Source organism: Canis lupus, chromosome 16 (genome assembly GCF_003254725.2).
Source record: "Canis lupus dingo isolate Sandy chromosome 16, ASM325472v2, whole genome shotgun sequence".
NCBI classification, from domain to species: domain Eukaryota; kingdom Metazoa; phylum Chordata; class Mammalia; order Carnivora; family Canidae; genus Canis; species Canis lupus.
This window is the reverse complement of record NC_064258.1, coordinates 34921465-34948707: the sequence shown is the minus strand read 5'-3', so window position 1 is coordinate 34948707 and position 27243 is coordinate 34921465. Positions and strand designations below refer to the sequence as shown.

Genomic DNA, 27243 nt, shown 5'->3' with positions numbered 1-27243 from the left:
AATTTGAAAAAGGTTATTTACATGCTAGTTCTTTACAACCACTGACATGCCTCTTTTCAAAGAGGGGGGAGACCTGAATTGCAAGTTCCACTTTTGGTCTTGTTCTTACTGGCTGCTTTGCTATTTATTTTCCCTACCCTTGAGATAACATGTAAAAAATGACAAGTGTGCTCCTTTAAGGACTTGTTATACTTAACTAATTCACCTAACACACCAATTGCTTCAGAAACCTTTTTATTTTACTTAAATGGGCAATCTATTTATTTCTAAGGGTAAGAATGTATTGTGTGAAACCATCTTTTTCTGCTTGCCTAGTTGAGAACACTTGTAAATGGAAAAAGTTAATCAGGCAAACCAGAAGCTTTTTTTTTTTTTCTTTTTTTTGCTTTTGTAGGTAGCAAAAGAGGTGTACGCGTTCCAAAACCATAACCTACTTAACTTGATACAATTAGAGAAAAATCACATTTCTTTTACTTAACCCATCTCAGCCTCATAGCCCCCAGGACTGGTGGTGTCGGCCCTGGTCCTGGGTCCCCTTAATGTGTGAAGCTTTCCATTGGAGTTGGAAGTACAGTTACTGCTTCTTAACCTGTTCTGTTGCCCTGACAATGTTCCTCTTCCGGAGGGAATGGCATGTGGCTCTGTGGTGTATCAGTTTTGGCAAGACAGCTCTTTTAAAGGTAAGAGGACAGGAAGATTTGAGAACCCACGTCGTGTAAGAGGTAGAGGATAAAGACAGATACACCACGAAGAGAGAGGGTTTATAATGTTAAAGATTCAGGAAAAGAAAGGAAATAGGCCTGGAGTGATCCAGGTAGTTTTCCTCTAATTCCCTGTTTTGAGTATGTTTTGTTTTTTTTTTGATAAACTCTAACCTCTTTTTTTTTTTTTTTCTTCTTCTAACTCTGAAAGCCACAAGTAAAATAAATATGGTATCTGGTGAGTCCCCATTAATGTACTCAGCATCATACAAAACCACTGCACTGGACCCTTTCCCTGCCCACCCAGTGATCAGCAATTTGTTCTCAAACACATTTAAAAGCTTTGGCTGAGGACTCCAGTAAACAGAACACACACATATAAAATGTATATACACATAATGACAGAAAAATGTGTTTTGTTGTAGTTTCTGGTGGCCATTGAGCTGACTTGGAAAAACAAGTCCAATCATCATTAAGAGAAAATAGTTTATTTCCTAGAACATCAGGGCAATTTAGGCTTTCTCTACCACTTCATAGAATCTGAGGGTTTTTTTTTTCCTCTATTTTTAAAAAATAGGTTCCTTTTATCTTCCAGTACATTTTAGCCCTGTTTGAGAGCTTTTAAAGGTTACTCTGAAATAATTGATACTGAAACACTTATTTGGTTCCAACTGTACAAACTGAACAGTCCAGGATTTAGAATTTCTGCAGCTTTTTGGGGGTTGGATGTTTGAGAACTTGGACAGGACATAGACTTCTGCTTTGGAGAGTATTTAAAGCTTTGAGGAAAAATTTTTAAGATTTGACTAGTTAACTGTAAGAGATAATACATCTGGCTGTCTAGCTTGTAGTGTGCTATACATGTGTGTTTCTCTGCAAGATGTCCCTTTAAAGAAAAACCAGTTGTCAGAATCTTACTGGGATCTGAGATTTATAGGGCTTATGTATAGGGTGTTAGATAATTTCTAACATCATTTTAGTTGATAAAATCCTAGAATTTTTCATCTAACTTTGGACTAGTCAGTATCCTCTTTAAATGCTTTTGGCAGTTTATACTGAACCAGACTTTATTAATATTAATATGTATATAACAGACTTGTTGAGATTTACATATCGACTTTTTCTATCTGGGAGTAGATAGAAAATTATTTTTGGTTACTTATTTTTCAAAATAGATTTTTTTTTAATTTGGAAAGGAGATATGTAGTTTGGCTTTGTCTTTACTTTTATCCAGGTCATTGAGTATTTTTCAGGTTGATCACAAATCCTTTCTAAGAGGTGTTTTATTATGTTGAAGCACGAATGGTAAATAGCAACTTTTCCTTAAATTGACTTGAGCCTTTTTGTACTTAAAACTGGAAAAGCAAAAAAACTTGGCATTGTTGGAATATTGACTGAAAAGATGTTTGGCAGATGTTGGGCAAGAATCATGTAAAGTTGATTCTTTACAAGCTAATACAAATCTTTACCTCCCTTTTCTTTTAAAGTGCTTAGTGGGGCGCCTGGCTGGCTCAGTTGAAAGACCATATGACTTTTGATCTCAGGGTCATGAGTTTGAGCCCCTCAAACCCAATCTCAATTGGGTTAGAGATAACTGAAAAATAAAAAATCCTGAAAAAATGCTTCATAATCTTGCTCCAATATTGGGGTCAAGAAGAAAACGGTTTCCTCCAATTGGCCCACAGAAAGGGTACCAGGTCCTTTTGATGTGGCAACCTCAGATTTTTCACTTGGGCGTTAAGTTTAATCTACCTTATGACTTGGGCAGAGTACAGAAAGTTCTATATGGCTCAACCATGTCTGGAGTCTGTTATTCCAAATTAAATCTAACACAACAAAACTATTTTGGCCTTGGTGATAGTGTTTTAAAAAGAAGGCACAGTAACTTCTTAGTGAGATGTAAAAGAGCACTGCAAATAAGGCATGTGCTCCTAAGCTGTTTTTCCAGCAGCGGTTTTAAAATTTCGCTCATGAACCCTTGTGCTCTTGTGCAGTCTGTTTCCCATGGCATTTGTTGGATGGATTGTTTGGTAGGGTAGGAGTTCTTTTTTGCAGTTGCTTTCATATGGTTTTTGTGGGTTCATATTAATTTGTGCTTGGAGGACAGAGTTCAGTGTCGGTGATGGGCAAGAAAGTGGGCACTTAGAACACCAGAGTCCTCCAGAAGGCTGCATTAATTTGTGTCACCTTGCAGTACCTATGGCAAAATATGTTCATGAATTAGTTACTTCTGATCGTGAACATTCATAAAGATTGTCTTACCAGGGAAATTGCTAAGTAAATCATGGTTATGATTTCTGAAGGAGAATAGTAGGCAGCCATGAAAAGCCATGTTTTTAAGATCTATATGTATTTGTTTTTGTTTTTGTTTTTTTTTTTGTTATTGGCTTAAAGCAACAGAAATGCATTCTCTCACAATTCTGGAGGCTAGAAATGTGGAATCAAGGTGTCTACATTGCCACGCTGCCTCTGAAAGCTGTATGTGAGAATCTGACCTTTTCTTCCCAGCTTCTGACAACATTTTAATTGAGTGCATAATTGTCAATGTTATGACATTAAATGAAAACAGATTTAAGGGGGCAGCCCGGGTGGCTCAGCGGTTTAGTGCCGCCTTCAGTCCAGGGCCTGATCCTGGAATCCTGGGATCGAGTCCCACATCAGGCTCCCTGCATGGAGCCCGCTTCTCCCTCTGCCTGTGTCTCTGCCTCTCTCTCTCTCTGTGTCTCTCATGAATTAAAAAACAAAACAAAAAAAACCCCCAAAAAACAGATTGAGTTCTATGTGATGCCAATTCTTAACAACAACAAAAACCCTAAATGGGTTAAAAGTTTTTATTGATCTATATATTTTATTTGTAATTTATCTGGTATATTACAGATAATTTTTATTAATATATATATATATTAGCCATTTGGGGTTAAAAATTATCTGGTAGGTTACAGATAATTTTAACTTTCCAGTGCTTTTCTGTGCTTTCTAAATTTTCTAAAATAAACGTGAATAAAATGGTAAAAAAACAAACCCTACAACAACCCGAATGTCTTTCTCTTTATTCGGGAGAGGAAGAGACATAAAGCAGAAGGAGAAACAGGCTCTCTGCAGGGAGAGCCAAAGGCAGATGCTCAACCACTGAGCCACCCAGGCGTCCCTCTCTGAGTATTTCATGAAATTTCTTTGCCATATCTGTAGAAGTCCTAAAACCATTAGGTTGGTCTCGCTTCATTTTGCTTACAAGCCTTGTTGCAGGAACCAGGACTCTTCTGTTCTTTAGCCTTTCCTCTTCCTAATGTTAATCACTTTCCTGGCTCATTCTAGTGCTCTTTAGCTGCTTACCTTGTTCTGATGTGCTTTCTCAATGTATCCTTCTACCATACTGCTCTGTCCTCTGGTGGGTCCTTCCCTGATCTGTTCTCTGTACAACAAAGCCCAAACTTGACATCAAGATTGCCTTAATTGTACCCCTTGCTCTGTACACCATTGGCTTCAACCATCTTTTCCCTCTTGATCTAACTTGAGCTAGATCCTTTCTAAAGCCTCCTTTCAAGGCAGGAGCCAAGTTTCAGCGTAAGTTGTTCAGGCTCCTGTCACCCGAAGGTATCCTCCCAAAAAAGATGGTTGTCCTCAGAATCCCAGTAGAAGTTGCTTTGTTCATTTAACTCCCGGATCATTACCTTCTGTCTGTGTGTCTATGTGTCTGTGTGTGTGTCTGTCTTTCTCTTTTTTAAAGATTTTACTTATTCGTGAGAGATAGAGGCAGAGACCTAGGCAGAGGGAGAAGCAGGCTTCCCTGCAGGGAGCCTGATGCGGGACTCAGTCCCAGGACCCCAGAATCGGGACCTGAGCCCAAGGCAGACGCTCAACCACTGAGCCAGCCACCCAAGTTGCCCCCATTATCTTCTTTCATGTAACTTTTTTTTTTTTTTAAAGATCGATGCCATCTTATCACAGTATTCCCAACACTCCTACCCAAAGGTAGTACTCCAGTACCAGGTGAGTACCACACACACTTACACATATTTACCTGTATTATTCTTTATAAACACATAATTTGTAAACACAAAATACCCCCCTTTAAATATTTATTCATGAGAGCGTGCACGTGTGCGTACAAATGAGGTGAAGGGCAGAGGGAGAAGCAGGCTCCCCGATGAGCAGGGAGCCCCATGCGGGGCTCAGTCTGAGGACCCTGAGATCGTGACATGAGCTGAAGGCAGATGTTCAACCAACTGAACCACCCAGGTGCCTCAACATGAAATATCCTTATTAGTAGGGTTGGTGATGACTTTGTATAGGTAGGCTGTTTAAAAGGGAGCCATTTGTTTACTGTTGAGGTAAACAGTAAACAAATGTTTACTTGCCCACCAGGAAGTTAGGGAAGTAGTGGATGGATCAGCCGGGAAATGAACTGCCTCCCCTAAAGTGCACAGGTGGAGCGTGCCCAGTGCATCTGGTTGCCCCACTGCAGGTCTGCTCATTCTGAAGTGCATTTTGGTTTTCACCATTAGCACTTGGTTTGTGCCGTGGAACTCCATTTGACCTTTTGGACGCAGGCTGCTGAAAGCTTTGGTTAGGTGGAAGAGCGGGGATCTCCCTGTGTTCCAAACAAGCCTGCTCTGTGTGACAGCCACTTTGGAATGTTTGTGTTCAGTTTCATTTGGCACCTTAGTGTCTGCCTGGGGGAAGGGGAAAGGGAATGCAAATGTTCCTCTTGAACAGTGCTTGCTTTGGTCAAAGAAAAAACTTAGGAAGGAATGAGGGAAATGAACCTTAATAATAGCTGGAGCAGAGAAGCTGCATGGCTCAGTGGGCTTGAGGCCAGCTGGGACCAGGTATTTAAATTAATGCTGTTGATAGAATATCCTCCATAGATGGGGATGAGTTTACCTGATGTGTGAGGAAGACTTGGGTTAGGACTCCTTGCGCTCACATCCCTATCTTTAAAGAGGAGAATATTTATTTATTTATTTATTTATTTTTTTTTTTTTTAAAGAGGAGAATATTTAAAGGAGAATAATCCAAACAATTTCAGTGCATAGTTGGAGGGGTGACTGCATACCCAAGGTTTGAGCTTATCGCAGTAAAGTTGTTGCCTGGTTTGTCCTTTTTTTTTTTTTTTTTTTTTTTAAGATTTTATTTATTCATGAGACAGGCAGAGGGGCAGAGGGAGAAGCAGGCTCCCTGCGGGGAGCCTGATGGGGGGACTTGATCCCAGGACCCCGGGATCACGACCTGAGCCAAAGACAGATGCTCAACCACTGTGCCACCCAGGTGCCCCTTGAGTGAAGATTCTTGATTAAGATTTTGCCAGATGAGGAAAAGGTTGATACCACGTGTGGAAGACTGGCCTGTGTGAAGACACAGGCTTAAGAGCACTTCTCGCTGAGTGAAGTAAGTCAGTCGGAGAAGGACAAACATTATATGTTCTCATTCATGTGGGGAATATAAATAATAGTGAAAGGGAATATAAGGGAAGGGAGAAGAAATGTGTGGGGAAATATCAGAAAGGGAGACATAAGGTAAAGACTGCTAACTCTGGGAAACGAACTAGGGGTGGTAGAAGGGGAGGAGGGCGGGGGGTGGGAGTGATTGGGTGACGGGCAATGGGGGCTATTCTGTATGTTGGTAAATTGAACACCAATAAAAAAAAAAGATATTAAAAAAAATCCAATGACTTACAAAAAAAAGAGCACTTCTAGGAAGAGCAAGCAAGGCATGGCAGGGGAGGAAGGGAAGTTAAGGATGAGGCTGGGGGAGAGGGGTGCTTTGGTGGGGGGAGAAGGTGGAGGAGCTTGTTTTTGGCCAGGGAATCAGACTCCACTCTGCGATTGGAGTTGCCTTGCCATGCTGTGCAGCAGGGACCTGGCGCTCTGGGACTCTCTACCAGCGAGAAAGGCAGGTTGCAGCAGGTGTGGGAAGAGTTGAGAGAGCAGAGTGAGGCTAATATTGTAAGAATCCTAGTCTCGAAGTAGTGCCTGTGGGTGGCGACTCAGCCAGAGAAATTCCAGGGCCCCGGCAACTGGCCGAGCGCAGAGGAAAGACTAGGAGTTTCCTTCATTAAGCCTCTTGGGTTTCTGCTTTGGGTGGCCAGCTAAATGGTGGTCATGTTTGTAGAAAGAGCACACTGAATGGTTGAAAACGGGGAGAAAAGGCCATGAGGAGGTGAGGATGGTAGGGTTTGAGATGCAGAGAGGAGAGGTCTGATCTTGAAAGCAATTTTCAGAACTGTGTAAGAGTCTATAGCCGGTAACTGAAAAGGTGGGTGATGTGAGTGCCTGGAGAGTTGGAGGCGTGGGACTCTGGTTCCTAGGGAACCTTGTGAGGGTAGGCAACAAAAGAGCTAGAAAACCTACCTAACACTTGAAGGTATGTAGAGACCTAGAACTTGGAGGAAAGGGGAAGAGCTGGAAATTCTTGGGAAAAGTGGAAGCAAAGTTTTTAAAGCACTTTTAAATTTAGGAATATAAGAGTGTTCTGTATCTGCTAGTTTATAAGCTAATAGTGTTCAGTGTGCTCATCTATTTGAAAGGTGGGGAACTTAGAAAAATCTAGGTATATATACCTTTTTCTTTCTTTCTTTTTTTTTTTTTTTTTGGCTTTCATCAACGGTTTCTGGAAATTGTCTTCCTCTACTATTTGCAGTTAATTCTGAGACTTTTGCTTTTCAAGCTTTTTTCCCTTTTCCCCAACGCTGCACTCTAGAAGGCGAAATCAAGCTGCCACAAGATTTTTGTAAGGGAGTTTGGAAGGTAAAGATGGAATACCTTGAGAGGCTTAAGTGTTTTTTTTTTTTTTTTTTTTTTTTGGCTTAAGTGTTTTTATAAAAAAACATTCCCTCATGGTTTTTGGTTCTTTTTTTATTTTATTGGGTGGGGAGTAAGAGGAGTCTCTTTTGCCAGACCCCAAACTCCTCTTATTCTGTGGGTCCTATTTTCCACTGATTCACTTAGTGCTTTCCTAAAAGTTTGTGGCCCTTGTTGCTCACAGTCAAGTGTCAACCCTTGAAAGGAAGGTGGTCTGGGAATTTAAGAAAAACAACCACCTGCATTTATATTCCTACTAGGTTTTCACCTTGCTGCACCCATTATGATGGGCGTTATGTAGAATACTGGAGGGAAAAGGGAAATGGCAGTAATGAATGCCAATCACACCGGGAAGATAGTTCCAATTCCAGGCTGTAATACAGTATTGTTTCACAAATTTAAAATGCGGAAGGAATGCGGAAGCCGCCTAGCCTCAATCCTGTGGGCCCCCAGGATTTTTGCAAAGACTATGAGAAATCTGGAAGAAATGTGTGGGAAATATCAGAAAGGGAGACAGAACGTAAAGACTGCTAACTCTGGGAAACGAACTAGGGGTGGTAGAAGGGGAGGAGGGCGGGGGGTGGAAGTGAATGGGTGACGGGCACTGGGCGTTATTCTGTATGTTAGTAAATTGAACACCAATAAAAAAAAAAAAAGAAATCTGGGAGTCTGAGAATTGAGGTGCATCTCACCAACCCATGCAAGTAAGTTAGAGACCTGTTTCTACTTTCAACTCCTGTGTATTTCTCCTGAGTCAATTTTTTTTTAAGTTTATTTATTCATGAGAGATACAGGCAGACACGTAGGCAGAGGGAGAAGCAGGCTCCCTGCAGGGAGCTAGATGGGGGACTGATCCCAGGACCCCAGGATCAGGACCTGAGCCAAAGGCAGCCTCTCAACCACTGAGCCACCCAGGTGTCCCCCCTGATTTTTAAAAATGATGTTCCTCTGCTCTTTCTGAATTCTTAATGTCACCAGGTAGATACCCTGGTAGGTGGCCAACATTATCCTAAGAGAAATCCTAGAGATTAAAAAACAAGGGACACCTGGGTGGCTCAGCGGTTTAGCATCTGCCTTTGGCTCAGGACGTGATCCTGGAGTCTTGGGATCAAGTCCTACATCAGGCTCCCTGCATGGAGCCTGCTTCTCCCTCTGCCTATGTCTCTGCCTCTCTCTAATGAGTAAATAAATATTAAAAAAAAAAAAAAAAACAAGCTGCTTTTCTTTGAATCCCCAGGATTCTGTTAGAATTTCTCTAATGCCTGTGTATAGGATGGGCAGTTGTGCCCTCCTGAGAGAAGGCACAGCACAGAAAGTGCTACCTTATTACAGAAGTACCAGAATTTCCTTTGTGCTCTGAGGGGAAGTGCTATACGAGTGTAATTACTTTACCCAGCATGTGTGATTTACAGGACTTAAAAATGTGTGAGTTTCCAAAGAGGCATCTGTTTTTAAATACAGTATCCCTCGAAGCCAACAGGATGTGTTTGGGGGCTGGGTCAGGGTCTCTCATGCACACACACTTCCATCCTATACCTGCCCAGGGATGCTGGGTGACTGGAGATTGAAGACACTGGTAATCGCTTCTCTTTAGAGCCTTGTTTATCAGCAGAGGGAGACCTCTGGAGTCCAGCTGGCTGCTACCAGGCCCCGTCCCTGTTTTCTGATTCCGCCTTTGCTGATTCCACTCTAAGCCAGTTCCTCATTTTTTTAAGGGTCTCCTAGCTCTTTCGCCATAAGGAACTGTTAGAGCTAGTGAATGCTGAGACCATTTTGGTTGCAGAAATTTCCCTTTCCATCTTGCATGTAAGAAAATTGGAGAGTTGAAGATCAGGTGCATATCCAAATGTAATCAAACTTGTAGAAAACTTTTAAGGATTTTTTTTGTGTGTGTGTGTGTGTTTGTGCGCACATTCCTTAAGCGTTTACTGAACAATTTCTACTCTGTCTTTAAATGTTGCACTTTAACAAATCAGATGAGGTGTTATCATCCCATGGTTTAGGTACCGGAAAACGGAGCCTCTGAGACATTAAGTAATTTGTCTGAAGTTTTACTGCTGGTGGGTAAGAGCTTAAAATTTTTCCAGTGGTGCACGAGGTTCATGTGATCAGGGCCCAGCTGGTTTCTGACCTCATCTACCAGGAATCACAACCTCATTCATTATGCTTCAGCTGCTTGGGCCTTAATTAGGTATCTCCTACTTGCCAAACTTGTTCCTGCCCCAGGGCCTTTGTGTGTGCTATTGGGTCTGCCTGAAAAAAAATCCTACACCCAGGTATTTACATGGCAGCCTCATCCTCGTCACTCATTCAGACGTCACTCATTCAGATCTCGGCTCAGATATTACTCAGATCTTTGATCTCCAGGTTTAAAGAAGCCCACATTCCCAAACACTGGCCCACCCCTCCTTTATTTTCCAGATAGATCTTACTCACTGACATAACTTAATGGTACTTATCCTCTTGGAATGTTACTCCATGGCAGCCGGGACCTCTGTCTTAAGGCTGAAACTGTCAATGCCTAGAACAATGCCTGGAACTGCCCAATAAATTTGTTAAATGAGTGGAATATGAACCAACCTGTCAAATTTGGGGCCTGTGCAATATACCACATTGTCTTAAACCTTTTCCAGCAGTCTTAGATTTCATTTCAATTCTTGCTGCCTTCGAGGTGATCATTTCTGGATGCCTATCTCCCCTTAATTACATCAGAAAGTAAAATCATCACATGCTTTGTTAGGCCAGAAATTTTATTTATCTTTTTGGCTTTTAGTGTTTAACTCCAGCTAATTAACATACAGTGTTAGTTTCTAAGCCAGACATTTTAGATGGTGTTTAGGTCCTTTGCCCGGGGGGAGGGGAGGGGTACGTAGTAGTTTGCACGTGTAGAGGAATCCTTGCTTTTGTCCAGTTAGGATGAAAACTTAGCACAGAATTTCATAGAACCAGGAGTGTGGCCCTGGCTTGGCGTGCTTAGTAAAAGTAGGGCAAGATAAATTGGATTCCTGTTCTGCAGATGTGTCCGTACGGTTGGGTTGCTAAGGGTTAATGTTAATAACCCAGGTGGAATTGATTTGGAGATAGGCTTAGCACTCTCCTTTTGATTTAGTCTAGCCCCCAGCTCAACGTGCTTTGCTCCTTTTGCCTACAAATGGCATAACTCTGGATAAGGCCAGAGTTAGCTGGATGAATCCAGCCTTTATGGCACCTGTACGGACTGCTGTGAGGGAGTACCTAAATCGGGCTCTGTGAGCCTTATGGAGCAGGCAACTTACAGCCCCAGTTTCTACCTCCATGTACGCCTCACAGACTCCCAACGGCTTTTATTCATCGTAAAGCAGGGGAGATGACATTTCGGGAAGAAAAGAATGTAAGTCGTCATTACTTTGGTCATCAGACTGCTTGTTAACTGAGCGACCTAATGCACTCGTGAAAATGCAGGCCATTGGATTTATCCCCATTTATGGCATTTATGTCCTAGTACTTGACCTTAAGTGAACTTCTTAACCATTCTCCATTGTCCGTGAGTCTTTGAGGCAATGGCTTATAGACAGTGGAATATATGCCCTCTGATCTGTCAGTTCCTGACCAAATCATCGATACTCTCTATTTCTTTGCCAGGGGACCTAGGACATGCCATTTAAGCTGCTTGGTTTCTTTAACTAAATTGTGGGGATTGGACGGACCATGCCTGCTGTGCATGGAAAGAATCCTAACTCCACTCCCGTGTTTCTGCCTCATTTTTCCGTTTCTGAATCGCGGTATAGGATGCGGTATAGGATGCTGCCGTGGTGGCACGCCAGCCAAGTTCCATGGGGGGGGTGGGGGGGATGGTTTTAAGCCTGAAATTTTGTTTTGCTTTGTCTTTTTTTTTTTTTTTTTTTTTTTTAAACTAAAAATCAATGCTTCTCCTTGAGAATGGGTGGGAGTTTCTGGGTGTGAGCTAACGGCAGGAAATGACCCTCTCTAAACAAAAGGACTCTTTAAGGCCCATCCTGAGTCTTTGTGTTTTGAGAAGGGGTTATGCAGAAAACCTGAGCTACAAAATTAATCTCTGTTTAGCCATCCTAATGGGGGGTGGGTAGAAAGAAAATACCTTTCTTGCTTGCCCTCCCAAGTGTTCCAGGCACCAGGTGGAACCCACTGGGAGTGCCAAAGTGGTTTAAAAGTATGGCCTATCCTTTGGGATAGCCTGGCTTCGTACCCCCAGGGGGCAAGAAGGAACCAAGTCAAGCAGAACTACACGCTCTGTGACCTTCATCTTTAATCTGGACTTCTTGAAAAACCCATCCCTAGCAAAACAGAGACAACTGAGGAAAGGGGGAGAAACCTATATTGTATGATCTAGGTCTCTGTAAGTAAACATGGATTTAAAAACGAATCAAAGGTTTGAATTTCTGTGTTAACGGTTTTCATTCTTCTAAGTCTAAACGGGCGATCCAAGAATAGCTAGTGACTTCTGCCTCTTGACTAACAGGGGATTTGTAATCATTGCTGTGTTAGATAGCGGGCCCATATGAAGAAATGTCGGGCCCTGCCCCTGCTCTGGAATGTTCCTGCACTTTAAAGTGACTGCTTATTATTCTCACCATTTGTACAGCAGGATGCTGAATTTATATTGCTAGCAAAGTAGTTATGTCTTATCAGAATTATTTTGCCTTTCCGAATTCTTGCTGACTTGCTGCAATGAACTTCTTCTCTTCCAGGAACATGATTTTTTTTTTTTTTTCAGGAATATAAATCTTCCCACTAATAATTAGAAACACACATTTTGTTGAAAATGATTTTGTGGTTTACTTAGTTTTCAGAACACTTGAAAACTACAAACATCTTTCCAAAGAACATTGTTGCGTCACTATTTTTAGGCTTTATGTTGTAACTATATTTTTAGAAAGGCCTGCTGATGTGTTTGGTGGACACTGGTGTGCTAGAGGGAGAGAAAGGCACCAGAGACTTAATAGAAGATTGAAGTTGCTGCTCAGATCCCGGTGTGAAAGGACTTTGTTCATGTATTAAATGTGTTGGAAGACTATCTTTAAGTATGAAACTAGGGGCCATACTGTTTAAAAAGAGGCCTGATCATTGTATATTCCAGGGCTTACAGGGAAAAATGATTCTCATCGAGAATTCCAGCGTCTGATGTGTTGGTAGGGTTTCTCATTTTCTTAATACGTAAACTTTGGAGAAAGGTTACTGTTGTAGTGTTATTAATTTACACATGTGGAAATATGTACTGACTTAGATTCTTTTGGAGGCTTATATACATTGGTATGTTTTTCATTTTTAAAGTATCCTCTGTTTTCCAGTTATTATCTATAGTAACATCACTTTTATTTTTACAAAGATAAAAATACCAGTGATAATCTACCCTCGGCCTTTAAGCTGCTTATAACTAAGCAATGCATGGGGCTGGAATGCTTTGCCTTGAGAACGGTTTCTGCACCATCAGCCTTCCAAGCATGGTGACGAAGACGGAACATTCCCAACCTGGTATACCTCACCTAGGTTGGTTTGTATAGTTTGGATGGATTCGGGAATGGCGTGGATCTGAATTTTTTTTTTTTTTTTTTTTTTTTTGCCTGGGTGGAGGAGCGGCTTTTTTCTCTAATTCTTCACGTGCAGCTCCTGGTAAACCTTGAAGTCAAGTGAAAGTGCCCTGATCAGGAATGTTTGTTCATTCTCTCCATGATGCTGGATGATCAAAGGGAAGTGTCCTGCCCTTTGCAAGACCAGCATCTGTTGCCATTTGGTCATAGTGCGCCCAGCCTGCGGACTCTGTATCTTAAAAACAAAAGTTGGAGGTGGGAGGCGGTGAAGCCTCAAAACTGCTTATGGGGCTTTGGAATATCGTGAGTTTCTGATTTTTTTGGCAAATTTACATTGGAGAAGTTTTAACTATTAAACTGTCCTTCTTCATTCCGTAAGCCTCACAGGCCTTTAATCAACATGAAAATTGCTCTTGTTTCTGTTGTTGTAAATCAAGGGGCATGATTATGCAGAGGAATCCTGTTGGTGGGAGCTTATCCTGAAGTCAACAAAAAAGTGTGGTTTTTCTTTATTCACTAGTAAAGGCAGCCCAAGTAAAACTTGGGTGCTGTTCAGCCCAGGAGCCCCAGGTATAGAAATCTGGTAGTGTGCCCTGGTTCTCTTACTCATTCCAGTACTCTCTGAAAGCTCTCTACAAAACTAATATGCACTATCTTTTCCAAACTGAAGTTGCAGCCCTTTTCCTTGGAAACCCTGTCATAAATACCTCCCCCCCTCCCCATTTCTTGTTTCTTTTTTTTTTTTTTTAAGATTTTATTTATTAGAGAGAGAGAGGCAGAGACCTAGGCAGAGGGAGAAGCAGGCTCCCTGCAAGGAGCCCGATGCTGGACTTGATCCCGCGTCATGGGATCACTCCCTGAGCTGAAGGCAGAGGCTCAACCGCTGAGCCATCCAGGCATACTGCTGCCCCCGTTTCTAATGGATTATTTTTCGGATGAAATTTTTCCTACAAGGGATGAGATGGAGGAAGCCTATTGTTCATTGAGAAGTCCTGAGGTGGCTTGCCTTTGTGGGAGCTCTGGGATATTGTGATTTTTGGTTGCTATATTGGATGCCAGAGGTATCCACTCCTTTCAGCGCTGGGCCACGTTGGAGCAAAGCGTCAGCGTGTGGCAGAGCTTTCCTCCTGGGATATTTCTGCATATCTTAAGTCCCATTATGCACTTAATTCTATCGGTCCTCTCTCCCAACATTCCTCAAAGGAAGAGTGGTAATGTATTTCTCCTATTTTTAGAGATTAAAATAATAGTAATAAATCCATTGGATTTTTAACTTCTTTGATTTTTAGTTATCTTTTTTAGGATTGAGATTCCTTTCCAAGTTTTCCTAAGCCAGTTTGTTCACATAATTGGATCACATTGTGTCTCAAGTTTCTCTTCACTTTTTCTTATTGGAGAATAAATTCACCTCTGTTATCTCTTCCTCTCTTCCCCCTCCCCCCCAAATATAGAAATATAGGTAAATAAAACACACACACACACACACACACACACACACACACACACCCATGATTCTGCAATTCCTTTCTCTGCAACCAGTGCAGTGGATCTTAATTCCCTTTCTGTGTACAAGCACACTCCCTTCTATTTTAACAAAAATGAGATCATACTATACAAGTGTTTACATTCAAATTTTTTTTTTGAAACTCAGCATTATGTCATGAACATCTTTGCATGCCAGTGGATACATTTGTGCTGTCTCGTTTTTAATTCTTCATACTATGCCATGAGGGATGTGCCTTGGTATATTTTACCCATCCCTTCTGTTTCCAAAGCTGCATATAAACAGTGCTGTACATCCTCCTCGCTAAATCTGTTGTGTACACCCTTAGTGATTTCCTAAGCTTGAACACTTAGAACTGGAATTTCTGGGTCAAAGGGCATGCATTCTTTTTAAGACATTTGATGTTTATTGCCAAATCTCAGCAACATTGTGCTAACTTCTACTCCCACCAAGACTATCAGCAGGCCCCTTTTTCCTGCATCCTCTGCCACTGCCATTTTTAAAATGTTTTCAAAGGTTGCTCCTCTACTGTAAAGTTTGCCACATTTGGGTTCGGTGATTCATAATTAATATTCCAGTCCGATCTGTACAACACTTGGACGTTACATATTGACTGGAATGACAAAAAAAAAAACCCCACCCCATTTCAAGACCTCTCCCAGTTGTTTCTTGTACTGCTGTTGGCCCTAAAATAATTTTAGGAGGTGTCTTTCGCAAGTTCAGTTGAACACGATGAAAAGTGATTTTGTGATCTTCGTGTAATAGGTCCTTGATATATGATATGGATATATACACACACTGTTGGCTATAAACCTAATGACTGGGAATGGAGACCCATACTTGAGGTATTCTGTGTGCATGCACATAGTTTCAGTGACTCGGTTCCAGCGGTATTCAGGTGAGCCAATAACCCTGCCAATTAAAAGCAGTTGTAAGATGTATCTCGAGTTTAGAGATGTTACGTTGTGGAAACCTGTGCTTCAGAACCTGTATATCCTAGCTCTGCTTTTCGGGTCATGTCATGGGCTTGCACTTGAGAAGAGAGATCTTCTTGGCCACACTGCTCAGTTTGACATCAGTTTTGGAGGACAGCTAATGAATTACATCCATGGAAGGGGCTTTTATAAAGTTAAAACAATGCCTTTTATTAGGTGTGGACTGTGTAGTATATCTACTAGTAGAAATGTTTTCTTCTGAGTTGAGGAGGGCCTGGAGTGCCAGTGTCAGAGCTGGCACAAGTATTGCTTTGTCTAAGTGACAGACCATCAGGGTACCTCCTCTTCCCCACAGGGGCTGTGTTCACGGTGGGTGCCCACAGCGTAGCAAGAGCCAAACTATCTGAAAAGGAAAGCTCAGGTCTCCCTGTATCGGCGGGCAACCCCAGCCCACAAGGCCTCCTTAATTGTTAACATTCCTGCAGAGCACACACCCTCCACAAAGCCTACACACATGTTCTTAGAGTGTGACTCGAGGAAACGAGCAGATGTAATGGAAACCTCAGTCTTGACTCACCCTGACTCTTACATATGAATGGAATTTGCATCTCATTTAGCTTTAATCTAACAGTCTTTCAGGGTAAATTCCCATGGAGGTCATGAAATACTGAATTTATATGCACGTCGTGCCTTTCTCAAAGGGGCTAGAAGCTCTTCTGCAAATAAAAACGTGCCTTCTTTCCCTGGAGTCCTTGATTTCAGTTGACAGCTGGTGAAGGAGTCTGTGAGGGGAACATTGTTTAGTGGTGAAGAGGTTCAGCTCCCCCTGGGATACAGTCATTAGTCCTGGCTGAAGACAGGCCTTGAACCCAGTGTTTTGTTGGCTGTTCGGTTAGGGATGTAGAGGTGGTTACCAAGAAGCACTTTTCCTGCTTGCTTCCTTTCCTACTTGGAAAGACCTAGTCAACGCAGAAAACAATGGGAAAATAATACTGAGTTCCTAGGTGAATTGACAAGTTGTGTTATATAGACAGGGCCTAGAAATTCAAAGAGATCAGTGTGGATAAGTGGAAAATAAGCATTGTGGAAGAAAGATAATGAGGCTTAATGAGCTTGTAAGATTGAAATATGTAGAAATGGGCACTGGGGTAGGAGTGTCCCCATCATAAAGGTTTGGAAGTTGGGAGTAAATGTGGGTGTCCTTCTGTGGCAAGGAGAAGCCTAACTGGCTGTTAATTTTTAATGAATAAATAAGTAAATGAATGACCAAGAGAGGGATATTTTAAAGACTTTTTTGTCAGTTGTCATTGGTTTCCCCAACCAGGCATGTTCCACAGATGATAGATATATGACCTGCATGAACCCAATGTCCATATGCTAAACTGCCTTTTGTTTTTTTTTTTTTTTTCTTTTTTAAACTAGGCTTGCAAGGCCACATAGAATGTTCATCAGCATACTGGAAAAATATTTTCCTCCTTGTTTTCTCCCCTTTTGCTTCTTGATGAAGCTATTTACTCCATGACTACATTTGTTTCTTTGCTTCTCCATTCTGACTATTCAGGATGGAACGGCTGTTTATCAGTCACAGTGGCTCTTGGCTTTAGAAACCAAACCTATATTTCCTAGGTGAGAGTCATTCCGGTAATACTGCCTGCCTGCTGTATTAAGCCCTGGTGACACAATGGGCAGCAGACAGACTTGGTCCTTGACCTTCCTGGAACTTTTCAGTGTAGTGTGGAAGTGTGTATTGTACAAATAAAAGGACAAGTAAATATAAGCTCACAAATTGCCAAGCGCTATAAAGAAGCATAGCTGATGTGAGAACTGTAATTGATGAGTAACAAGGGGACCTTGTTGACTTGGTTCTAGGCATCATTTACATCCCTTCTTGTATGTTAAGTCCTTTAGTACCAACCAGCATTATTCCTGCTGTGCAGGTGAGGACCTGAGGCTCAGACAGGTGAGTCACTTGGTCTAGGTCACTAATAAATACCAAAGCCTGGATTTGAACCTGGGCAGTTCAAAATCTGTCCTCTTATGCTAACCTCTATGCTGGTCTGGAGGAGTATCCTTCAGAGAAGGATATTCCAAGGAGATCAAGAGGTCTCTTGGGCCTAGTGCCTCTTGGGATTCTGCTTTGACAGAGGAATTTGAGATATGGGACTTGCCCAGGTCCTTGGGGATCAGTAATGTGGCAACTTCTTTTCAAGGAGGTGAGTCACCCAGTTATACATAGCATGCTAGTTTCAGAAATTCTGGGTTGCCTTGGACTTCACGTCATCATCTGTTCTTTTCTTTTTCCATCCCCCCGTCTGGACTCTGAATTACTCCACCAATCTCTGCTGCCTTTCTCTCCCCTCTAGTCCTTTCAATACTCAGAGCAGATAACTCTCCAGAGGTGTTACTCTCACAAATCAGCTAGCACCTGAAAACATTTGCAGATTCCTTGATCAAAGGTGTCTGATGTATGTGAAAGTGCTCTGAAGACAGGCGAGCACTGGCCACGGTTTGTTGTTGTTAGTGGGTAAGATTCAGATTTCTTTTTTTTTTTTTTTTTTTTTAAGGTTTATTTTAGAGAGTGCTCATGAGCAGGGATGGGGTGGGGCAGAGGGAGAGAGAATCTCAGGCTGTGCTGAGCGTGGAGCCTTCTGATCACCACCTGAGCCTAAACAAGAGTCCCAACACTTAACTGACTGGCACCCAGGTGCCCCATGATCCAGATTTCTTTGGCTGACATTCAAAGCCCCTCCCAGGCCCTTTCCCATATTTCCAAACTCCTCTACCATCTTCCTGTTATCTCCTCAGCCTGCAATCCAGCAGCTAGTCTAGTGTTCATTTGTTCTTAAGTAGGCTCCACGCCCAGCATGGGGCTTGAACTGAAGATCCTGAGACCAAGAGTTTGCATATTCTACTGACTGAGCCAACTGGGCACTCTTAGTACTTTGTTCCTTTTGATCGCTGTAGTGTTTCCCTTTTGTGGCTATAGGCCACATTTTGTTGGTTTATTCATCAGTTGAATATTAAGTTGCTAATACTGTTTGGATGCCCTGTTCCTATAAAGGCATTCCACCTCCAAACCTTTGATTTTTTTTTTTTTTTTTTTTTTTTTGCAGAGTGCTTTCTTCCATTCATTCCTTGCATTTACTTTTTTTTTTTTCTTTTTTTTTTTTCCCCTTCTGGGCCTTTCTAGTTGCTTATAGAGCTTTCCCTCCATAGGACTATTATGTCAGTCTCTGACTTGGCTACTTGAATGTACTACCTAGTATATGTTTTTCCGTCCTTTCGTGTATACATGTTTATTTGGACCTTGAGCTCGCTTTTTTTTTTTCTGTTTTTAAAGACCATTCAAATACATATGGAGCACTGACTTTGTGCTGCATACATAGTAGGTATGGGGGATAATCTGTGAACAAAGCTAAGAGCCTTGGTCTTGTGGAGACTTTAGATTCTAGTGGAGCTTACATTCTAGGTGATTTAAAAATTATACACACAAAGTTAACTGCTATTGTGTATTTCCCGCACCTGGCCATCAGATGTCCTACAGTGTAAATTCTCAGGAAACTTATTTGATAACTATTACATTGAAATTTTCTTAATTAAAAATTAAAATGGTTGAGCATCTGCCTTTGGCTTAGGTCATGATCTCAGGGTCCTGGGATTGAGGTCCCACATTGGGCTCCCTGCAGGGACCCTTCTTCTCCCTCTGCCTATGTCTCTGTGTGTCTCTTATGAATTAGTAAGATCTTTAAGAAAAACAAACAAACAAAAAAAACAAGACCCCTTAATCCTGTCCAAGCTGTATAGATGGCTACCTGATTTCTTACAGGCCCTGTAATTATGGTTGCCAAATTTACTCATAAAAGTGAAGTGATGTCTTCACTTATTAAGTGTCCCCTTAGAAAATGAAAACCACCGCAGGGAGAGCAGATCTCCTATCACACAAGCCATGTCTTCACACCCTTGCCTGTATCTTGCTGCTTTTGCCTAGACTGTTCACGTAGGAGTCTTAATCATTCCGAGCATTGGAATCTTATGGAGACCCTGTGGGAAATGGAGGAGGGAGGCGGGTGGAGCCTGTTCCTTGCTGTCAAAGTTGAAAAATCCTCCTCCTCCTCCTTCCTGTTCCTTAGTAGGAAAGCGTTTACTGGGTTCCTGACACAATTTGAGGCTTGTCTGGCGCTGAACCAAGCACCCAAGGAGAGCTGCTGCTTCCTTACCCATTTTTTTAAATTTTATGTATTTATACATGAGAATACACAGGAGAGAGAGAAGCAGAGACACAGGCAGAGGGAGACGCAGGCTCCGTGCAGGGAGCCTGATGTGGGACTCGATCCCGGGTCTCCAGGATCACACCCTGGGCTGAAGGCGGCACTAAACCGCTGAGCCACCGGGGCTGCCCTCCTTACCCATTTTGGCGTGATACTGTAGTCCGTCAGGTATCCATCTTCTCCAGTCTCTTGGAAAGGATAGTAGCCGAGTTCTCTCAGAATGCCATGAGAACTAACGGGTTAATATTTGTAGAGGCCTGTGGAAATGTTAAGTACTCAGTGTTGTTGTTATCTTCTCTCCGAGCATGGTTGCCTTATAAGGCTGTCCACTGGGCCCAGGGACTTGTGTTGGGGAGCTGGGCCAGCCTGTGAGGCTCGATGGCTGTGGCAGCTCAGGACCTTGCTCCAGGAATGGGCTCAGATTTCCTATTTTAATACTGGCGATACCACTTTTTGCTAATTGCTGATCCGGCTCTCACAAGTACTTTTCCCTCCACTTTATAGCATCTATTTTTAGCCACCGCATCTCTGTGATTCTTTCCCTCTGAAAACCAAGTATAGTAAAAATCCCCTTGAACAAAATAATCCAAAATTCTTAAATTGTCTGGGAAGGTAAGCTACTTATCTGAAGAATTATTGAAGTAGATGCATTCTTTTTTGAAAGGCTGTATTTAAAAAAAGAAATGGCAGGGGTGCCTGGTTGGCTTTGTCGGTGGAGCCTGGGACTCTTGATGTCAGGGTGGGGAGTTCAAGCTCCACATTGGGGATAGAGTTTACTTAATTAAAAAGGCAGGTGCAACATTCAAATTGTGCTCCATTTAAAAAAAAATGAAAATGCATAAATATTCAATATAGAGAGGACTACAAAAGTTTCCGCTTCCTTTCATGAACCAGACGTTTCTTTTCAGACCGTACCATGTAAACATGGAAATTTACGTGTTCAAAATCCAGTTTTAAAGAGTTTTCCTTCTCCTGGTTGTCAGGGAAATGACACAGATATTTATGCTATCTTAGGTTGTTGAGCTGAAAGGGACCTAGGAGTTGCTTTTGTTCAGTACCCTAACTTCGAGCAGTGTGGCAGCTGAGCCTGGAGCCCATTCCTTTCTTGAAGGAAGCTGCAGGGGGACACCTGAGGTGGTGCAGTTGAACATCTGACTCTTGGTTTCAGGATCAGGCTCAGGGCTCAGGTCGTGACTTCGTGGTTCCCTGCAGAGTCTGCTTCAGATTCTTTCTCCCTCTTCCCCTCCCTGCTTGTGCGCGCTTTCTCTTTCTTTTTTTCTCTCATAAAAAATTTTTTTTAATTTTATTTATTTATTCATAGAGACACACACACAGAGGCAGAGACACAGGCAGAGGGAGAAAGAAGCAGGCTCCATGCAGAGAGCCTGACATGGGACTCAATCCAGGGTCTCCAGGATCACGCCCTGGGCTGCAGGCGGCATTAAACCGCTGCGCCACCGGGGCTGCCCTGTCTCATAAAATCTTAAACTATATTTTAAGATCCAAAACTATATTGTTCTAGTTAATCACTATTTCTCTCCCTGGAAGAAGAGCTGTCCTCTCTTTCTGGCTCCCAGATGTGTCAAGTAAATTACTCCTGTAGTTTGTGTGAATTTAAAAAGCGGACAGAATGAGAGATCTTAACAGCACCCTTCTTGGGGTAGGCTGAGAAGGTAAGTGCTGTAAAATAGGCCAGGATGGTGGTGTGGGTCAAGAGAGAGGAGTAGACTATTATTTCTTACTTAGAAGTATCTTGGTCATACTTCCTTTTTTGTGTAATCAGAACAGTGGGTCATTGGTTACTATCAATGCTGGCTCTGTGGGCTACCCTCATTTTCATTAATGATACACTTTTGTTTGCTGGGGCAAGTACCTTGTAAGTCACATAAGTCGTCTTTAGAGGCAATAAAAAAATACTTTTGGTGAGCCTTGGACCTTCTATATTTGTGTGAATGTTTTTTTTTTTTTTTTTTTTCCCTTAAAGAGTTTATTGGTTCATTTGACAGCAAGAGAGCACAAGCAGGAGTAGGGGCACCGGGAGACTTAGAAGCAGGCTCCCCGCTGAGCAAGGAGCCTGGTGTAGGACATGATCTCAGGACCCTGAGATCCTGACCAGAGCAGAAGGCAAATGCTCAACAGACCGAGCCACCCAGGCACCCCTACATGAATGTTTAGAGGCAATCTCTTGTTGATGGGAAATGGTACAGAACTGGGGAACTTTGGTTTGGCTTTAGTAGTTGTAGAAAGTGGGACAAAGTAGGTAGGGTCTGTTGCTGGTTAGCTCATTTGATTAGAACAGTATGCTAATGAACCCAAGGTCACTGAACCACTCTTCTGTAGGCCAGCCAGCTCTACGTTGCTGGGATTCCAGGCCTTAGCCAGGAAGCTGAGCAAATAAATGTATGTCACTAGTCACAAAGCTGGAGCAAATAGATCACCAGACCCAGTAGAGGAACTCAAAACACATGTCCTGTGGATCATAGATTATAGCTCCTAAACGTATAAGATAGTATAGCAGATGTTTTGTATAGTTTTTCTTTTAAAAACTTTTCTGTGAGGGGTACCTTGGGTGGCTCAGTTGGTTTAAGAGTCTGACTGTTGATCTCTGCTTGGGTGTCCATCTCAGGGTCATGAGTTCAGGCCCCACATTGGGCTCCACTCTACACTTGGGGCCTACTTAAAGTTTTTTTTTCTTTGAGTAATAAATACATGTCTATCAAAGACCCTAAGAAAATATAGTAAAATATAAGAAAGAAAAATTGCTTGTTACCCCCATTTCTGACCAGTTTTACTTCTGGATTTTTCTGTCCTTGACATTTTCTTCACTTGGCTTCTGTGTTACTACGGATTTTTCTCCTCCTCTCCAACCCCTTCTCTTTATTCACTTTTTCATCTTTTTTTTTTGTTGATTTGGTCCTTTCCAATCAAAGTATACCTTAGAACCTCTGTCCTGTGGCTTCATTTTGTCATATCCTGCATATCCATGGAAGATATCTTTTGTCCCAGAGTTCTGCCTTGAGCTTCAAATGCAAATATTCAAGTGTCCACACCACTTCCAATTGGATGTCTTCCATCCACCTTAATAAACTCAACATGTTCAGTAACTGATGTCCTTATGCTCACCTCCAAACCTCCTGCGTTCCACATCTGTCCCCCTTCACCCAGGTGTCCACCTCTTCCAGCTCCCTCCCTAACTAGTTCCTCACCAAAAACAACTCTGCCTCCCTCAAATCCGTTGACTTTTTTTTAATTCACAAGAGAGGCAGAGACTAGACAGAGGGAGAAGCAGGCAGGAGAGCCTGATGCGGGACTCGATCCCAGGACTCTGGGATCATGACCTGAGCCGAAGGCAGATGCTCAACCACTGAGCCACCCAGGTGCACTTTTCCGTCTGTCTCCCTTACCCTCCTATTCAGGTTCTCAATGAAGCTGTTCATCCTGCTGGGCTGCCTGTCCCTCCCCATAGTCCTTGCTCTTCAGGTCAGCCAGGGTAACCTTTGAAAAAATGGAAATGTGCTCTGTCCCTCTGCTTAAAACCTTTCACTGGCCCCCTTACCAGATAGCCTCATCTACAGTACTTGTTCCTGGAGACTCTGCTTTTGTCATTCTGAGCTTGGTTCACTTCTCTAAGCTTTATTACTTACTATGTCTGAAGCTAAGTTCTGGGAACCCACTTCAAGAAGATGGGGAGGGAGGACGACAGACCTGGGAGTAGGAGTAGGTGTACCTGGGAGGATGTAATGGCTTTGTCTTTAGGAGAACCTGGGCCAGGACCATGCAGTTGTTAACCCCTTGGTGTGTTAGATGATGATGCACATGTACACCGTACCTTGCTTGATGTTTGGCCTGTAAGTCCTGCAGTATTTCAGCTTGCCTCTCTGCTGGACTCTGAAGGGTGGCTCCTTAATTGAACCATGTGGGAAGCACATTGCACGGAGGGAAAGAACATTTGATCTCTTCATCTAAATTAAGTGCTTCTAGGGTTTTCAGGTTGGCTTTGTGTTAGTTTTATGCTTAAAGTGACTGTATAGGGCTAAATATTAAAGTGACACAATGAGTCCTTTTTGTAAGGTTTCAAGTCCTGTTACATTGCAATGTGGGATTTTCAGAGTTGGGAAATCCCTGTGAGCCAGGACATAGAGTGGTATCTGGATAACCTGGTGACTTATGAGTTGGAAGAGTTGCATAGATAGTAGCCATGTACCCTGCTTCGTTTTGGGTTTGTTTTGCATCATTGTCCAGCTAAACTAAACAAAATGATAAAGGGTGGAAAAGGCCCTCCATTACTGTAGTCAGTGTTTGTATAAATGTTAATCCCTAGGAAATAGAATGATGTTCCTCTCCAGTCTTCCAGATCCACTCTTTTATCCTCATTCTGCCCTCTTGATGTTTTCCATTTATTGTTCCTTCAGTGGGGGAAGCTTGTTCTTCAAAGAAACACATAGATCTTTTTACCTTTTCTAAGAATACAATAAAATCTTTTGTGTTTGTGATCCTTGAAAAGGCTGTTAAAATGTTCAGATAGTTTACTTTCATAGAGACACAAAACAAAGCAGATCATGTTGACTGGGTATTTAAGCATTTATCAGAATGTTTGGAATTGTTGGATGCCATCTCTGTTTTTACTTTTTTTGCTCTCTGTGGCCAGCATAGTGAATCTTCACTACACACTCCCAGATAACTGATTATCAGTAGCTGAGATCAACATGGAAACTCCTCAGAGCACCTGTTTCTCATAAACTTAGAAAGCAGTTGCAAGGAACCATAAATACCATGGCTCCCCATTTTTCTGTTAAAAAAATTACAAAGTAATAAGGACTCATAATTTTTAAGGTCTAAAAATATACCTTGCTACAAATAATGTAATATTCTCAGTCTTCCATTCCAGAAGTGTAATCAGAGTTAATGGTTTAATATGTGCTTAGATATATGCAATACATGATATATTCCTTCTATTTTAACTTGACAATAAATCATAAATCTTCCATGTCAGAATATATAGCAGTAGCTCAATCTTTTAAAAAGCTGTGTAGTACTATATAGTATTACATTGTAGGGATGTACTATAATTTTTATTTCCTGACATTTTGAATTGTTTTCAGTATTTTTGCTGTTAATGATATTGAGAGATTCTTTGTGTATAGAAACAGGTGTGCTGGTATTTCTAATAAAGTTGTAGAGTTGCATTTTATGCATTTGATTTGTCAAACCATATACTCTTAACGTATTTAAAACTGTAAAATTTTAGGGGCGCCTGGATGGCTCAGTCGGTTAAGCATCCAATTCTTGATTTAAGCTCAGGTCGTGATCTCAGGATCATGATTTTGGGTCCTGTCTCAGACTCAGCCCTGGGCATGGAGCCTGCTTGATTTTCTTGCTCTTAAAAAATTTTTTTAAAATTTTGTCCATGTATTCAGGATATATGCACATCAGTAAATATAATTTATATGTATATTATGCATATTTGAATAAATGAACTACATGTACTTGAACAGTTTATGGGATCATTAAAGATTTTTTTTCTAACCGTTAAGTATTGTATAATTTACCCTTTTGACTCTAGAACTTGAGTATAATGTAAAGATTCCTAGAAGCAAAATTTCTGGATGAAAGTATGTGCACTTAATTTTTTGGTAATGCTGAGTTGCCATGTAAAAAGACTTAACAATTTATAACCCCATCTGGAGTGTTCATTTTGCCATATGCTTTCCAACATTAGATATTATTATATAGCTTACTTGGCAATTGTTGGCTGAAAGAATATATTTATTTCATTAACTTGTATTTTTATTAATGAGGTTACCATTTTAATATGTTCACCAGTTTTTTGTTTTTTAAACTATTTGGTTTATTCAAATAATTCCTTATTTTTCTATTAGAGGTATCTATTGATTCCTAGGCAGTTTTTTTTGTAAACATTGTCTAATATGTGTATTTTTGGAAATACTTCCCTGGTTTTTTGCTTATCTTTTTTTTTTAAAGATTTATTTATTCATGAGAGACACAAAGAGGCAGAGAAAGAAGCAGGCTCCATGAGGGGAGCCCGACGTGGGACTCGATCCTGGGACTCCAGGATCATGCCCTGGGCTGAAGGCAGCCACTCAACCGCTGTGCCACCCAGGCATCCCTTTTGCTTATCTTTTAAGGAGAGACCCAAATTGTCATTGTTGCTGTCAGTGGGACTGTGTGCTTAAAAATCCAAGATTATCAATTGCAAACACAAATTAGAACTGATGACAAATTTCGGTAAGGTGGGCAGACAAGATAAACAAAATCAGTGCCTTTAAAAAAAAAAAAAAAAAAAAAAAAGAAAAAGCAGCACAGGAGACAGCGTTACTAGCATAATCAGTTAGAAAACATAATGAAAAACATAGTATTCTTGGCTGCAGTAAAAACAAATTTACAAGAACTATCTGAAGAATACTGAAAAGATGTAAAAGACCTGAGTAAATAAATTATGTTCTTGGATGGGTATTTATAAAGTCCATTTCTTCTAAATTAATTAACAAATTAAGTATAATTCCAATAAAATTTGTAAAATATTAAAAAGTTTATAAACTAGTTCTGAAGTTCAGCTGGACTTAATGTACATGAAGCCAAGAAAAGTTTGAAAAAGAACTATGAAGGAGGACTCTTCACCAGCTATCAAAGCCCAACTAGAAAGGTTAAAAATGTTTTAAGATAGTGCAATTTTAAACATAATGTTGAAAAAAATGTATGATGTTGTAGTTGAAAGAGACAAATCACTAATTGAGGAGACTGTAGGCCCGAAAGGTGTGAAATGACTGGTTTGAGGTCATAGAGCTTTCATGAAGTATAGAAGTATTTCTCGGTTTCTGAACTGATTGTGAGTCTAACTTTTAGCAAAAAAACATTTGGGGATTTCTCGTTTTGTCAACTAAAAAGCTAGTGTATTTTGGGAAAATTATGCACTCAAGGAAACAACCTAGGGACTTTGACTAAGGCTTGAATAAAGGTTAGGAAAGGAAAATGCTCCTGCAAACCTGTCAACCGCTTGTGTGTTTCATACTCTTGTCATTTTTCTCTGTGAATGTAGCCAAATAGTTCAGGGGTGGAAGGTGAAGAGAGTCCTGAGGCTTATCTAGGGGACAGTAAGGTAGGAATGTGTTAGAAACTTAAAACCGATGGTCAGGCTAGTTAATATTTTAGTGATTTAAAAGTTTAAAATATTTGTGTTTGAAGTCATGAACCTAGTTTTAACTTATTTTCCTTCTAGGTTTTAAATTTATGTTGTGAAGATGAGTATAAAGTATACACATGGGAGGGGATGTAGAGTTTTAATTGTGAGAATTTGGCACAGTTTGTTCTTTAGATTTTTTTTTTTTTTTTTTTTTTTGAGTGTGGTATGAGCTGGTCAGCTGCAGAACCTTCAGTTAGTGAACTGATACCATCTAGGGTGGAGCTAAGGGCGGAAACATGTTTAATCACATACTCCCCAACTTCCTGGCAGTAAGAAAGTTATCACCAG

General features: G+C 41.4%; 2 protein-coding genes across 34 annotated transcripts in view; one reads left to right on the top strand and one right to left on the bottom strand.

The window, feature by feature from the left end:
- The window catches only part of RBPMS (RNA binding protein, mRNA processing factor), a 172820-nt gene that overhangs the window by 2853 nt on the left and 142724 nt on the right, over nucleotides 1–27243 (top strand). For 19 of the 31 annotated variants that reach the window (XM_025418169.3, XM_049094670.1, XM_049094687.1 and 16 more), the window contains one exon: nucleotides 4629–4691. The exons of 7 other annotated variants lie outside the window; for them this stretch is intronic. In XM_025418169.3, coding sequence (XP_025273954.1) covers nucleotides 4629–4691 — 63 coding nt within the window. Of the gene's footprint in view, nucleotides 1–4628; nucleotides 4692–4841; nucleotides 5531–10189; nucleotides 10872–27243 lie in introns of those variants that run through there. 5 more of the 31 variants (XM_049094673.1, XM_049094688.1, XM_049094682.1 and 2 more) reach the window with 3 other exon arrangements.
- LOC125752615 (uncharacterized) overlaps nucleotides 1–27243 on the bottom strand; it is a 132496-nt gene that overhangs the window by 87725 nt on the left and 17528 nt on the right. The window contains exons 4-5 of one of the 3 annotated variants that reach the window (XR_007402570.1): nucleotides 19893–20011; nucleotides 11411–16445 (exon numbers count right to left, since the gene is read on the bottom strand). The exons of 1 other annotated variant lie outside the window; for it this stretch is intronic. The gene's annotated coding sequence lies outside the window, so the exon portion shown is untranslated. Of the gene's footprint in view, nucleotides 1–11410; nucleotides 16446–19892; nucleotides 20012–27243 lie in introns of those variants that run through there. One more of the 3 variants, XR_007402569.1, reaches the window with a different exon arrangement.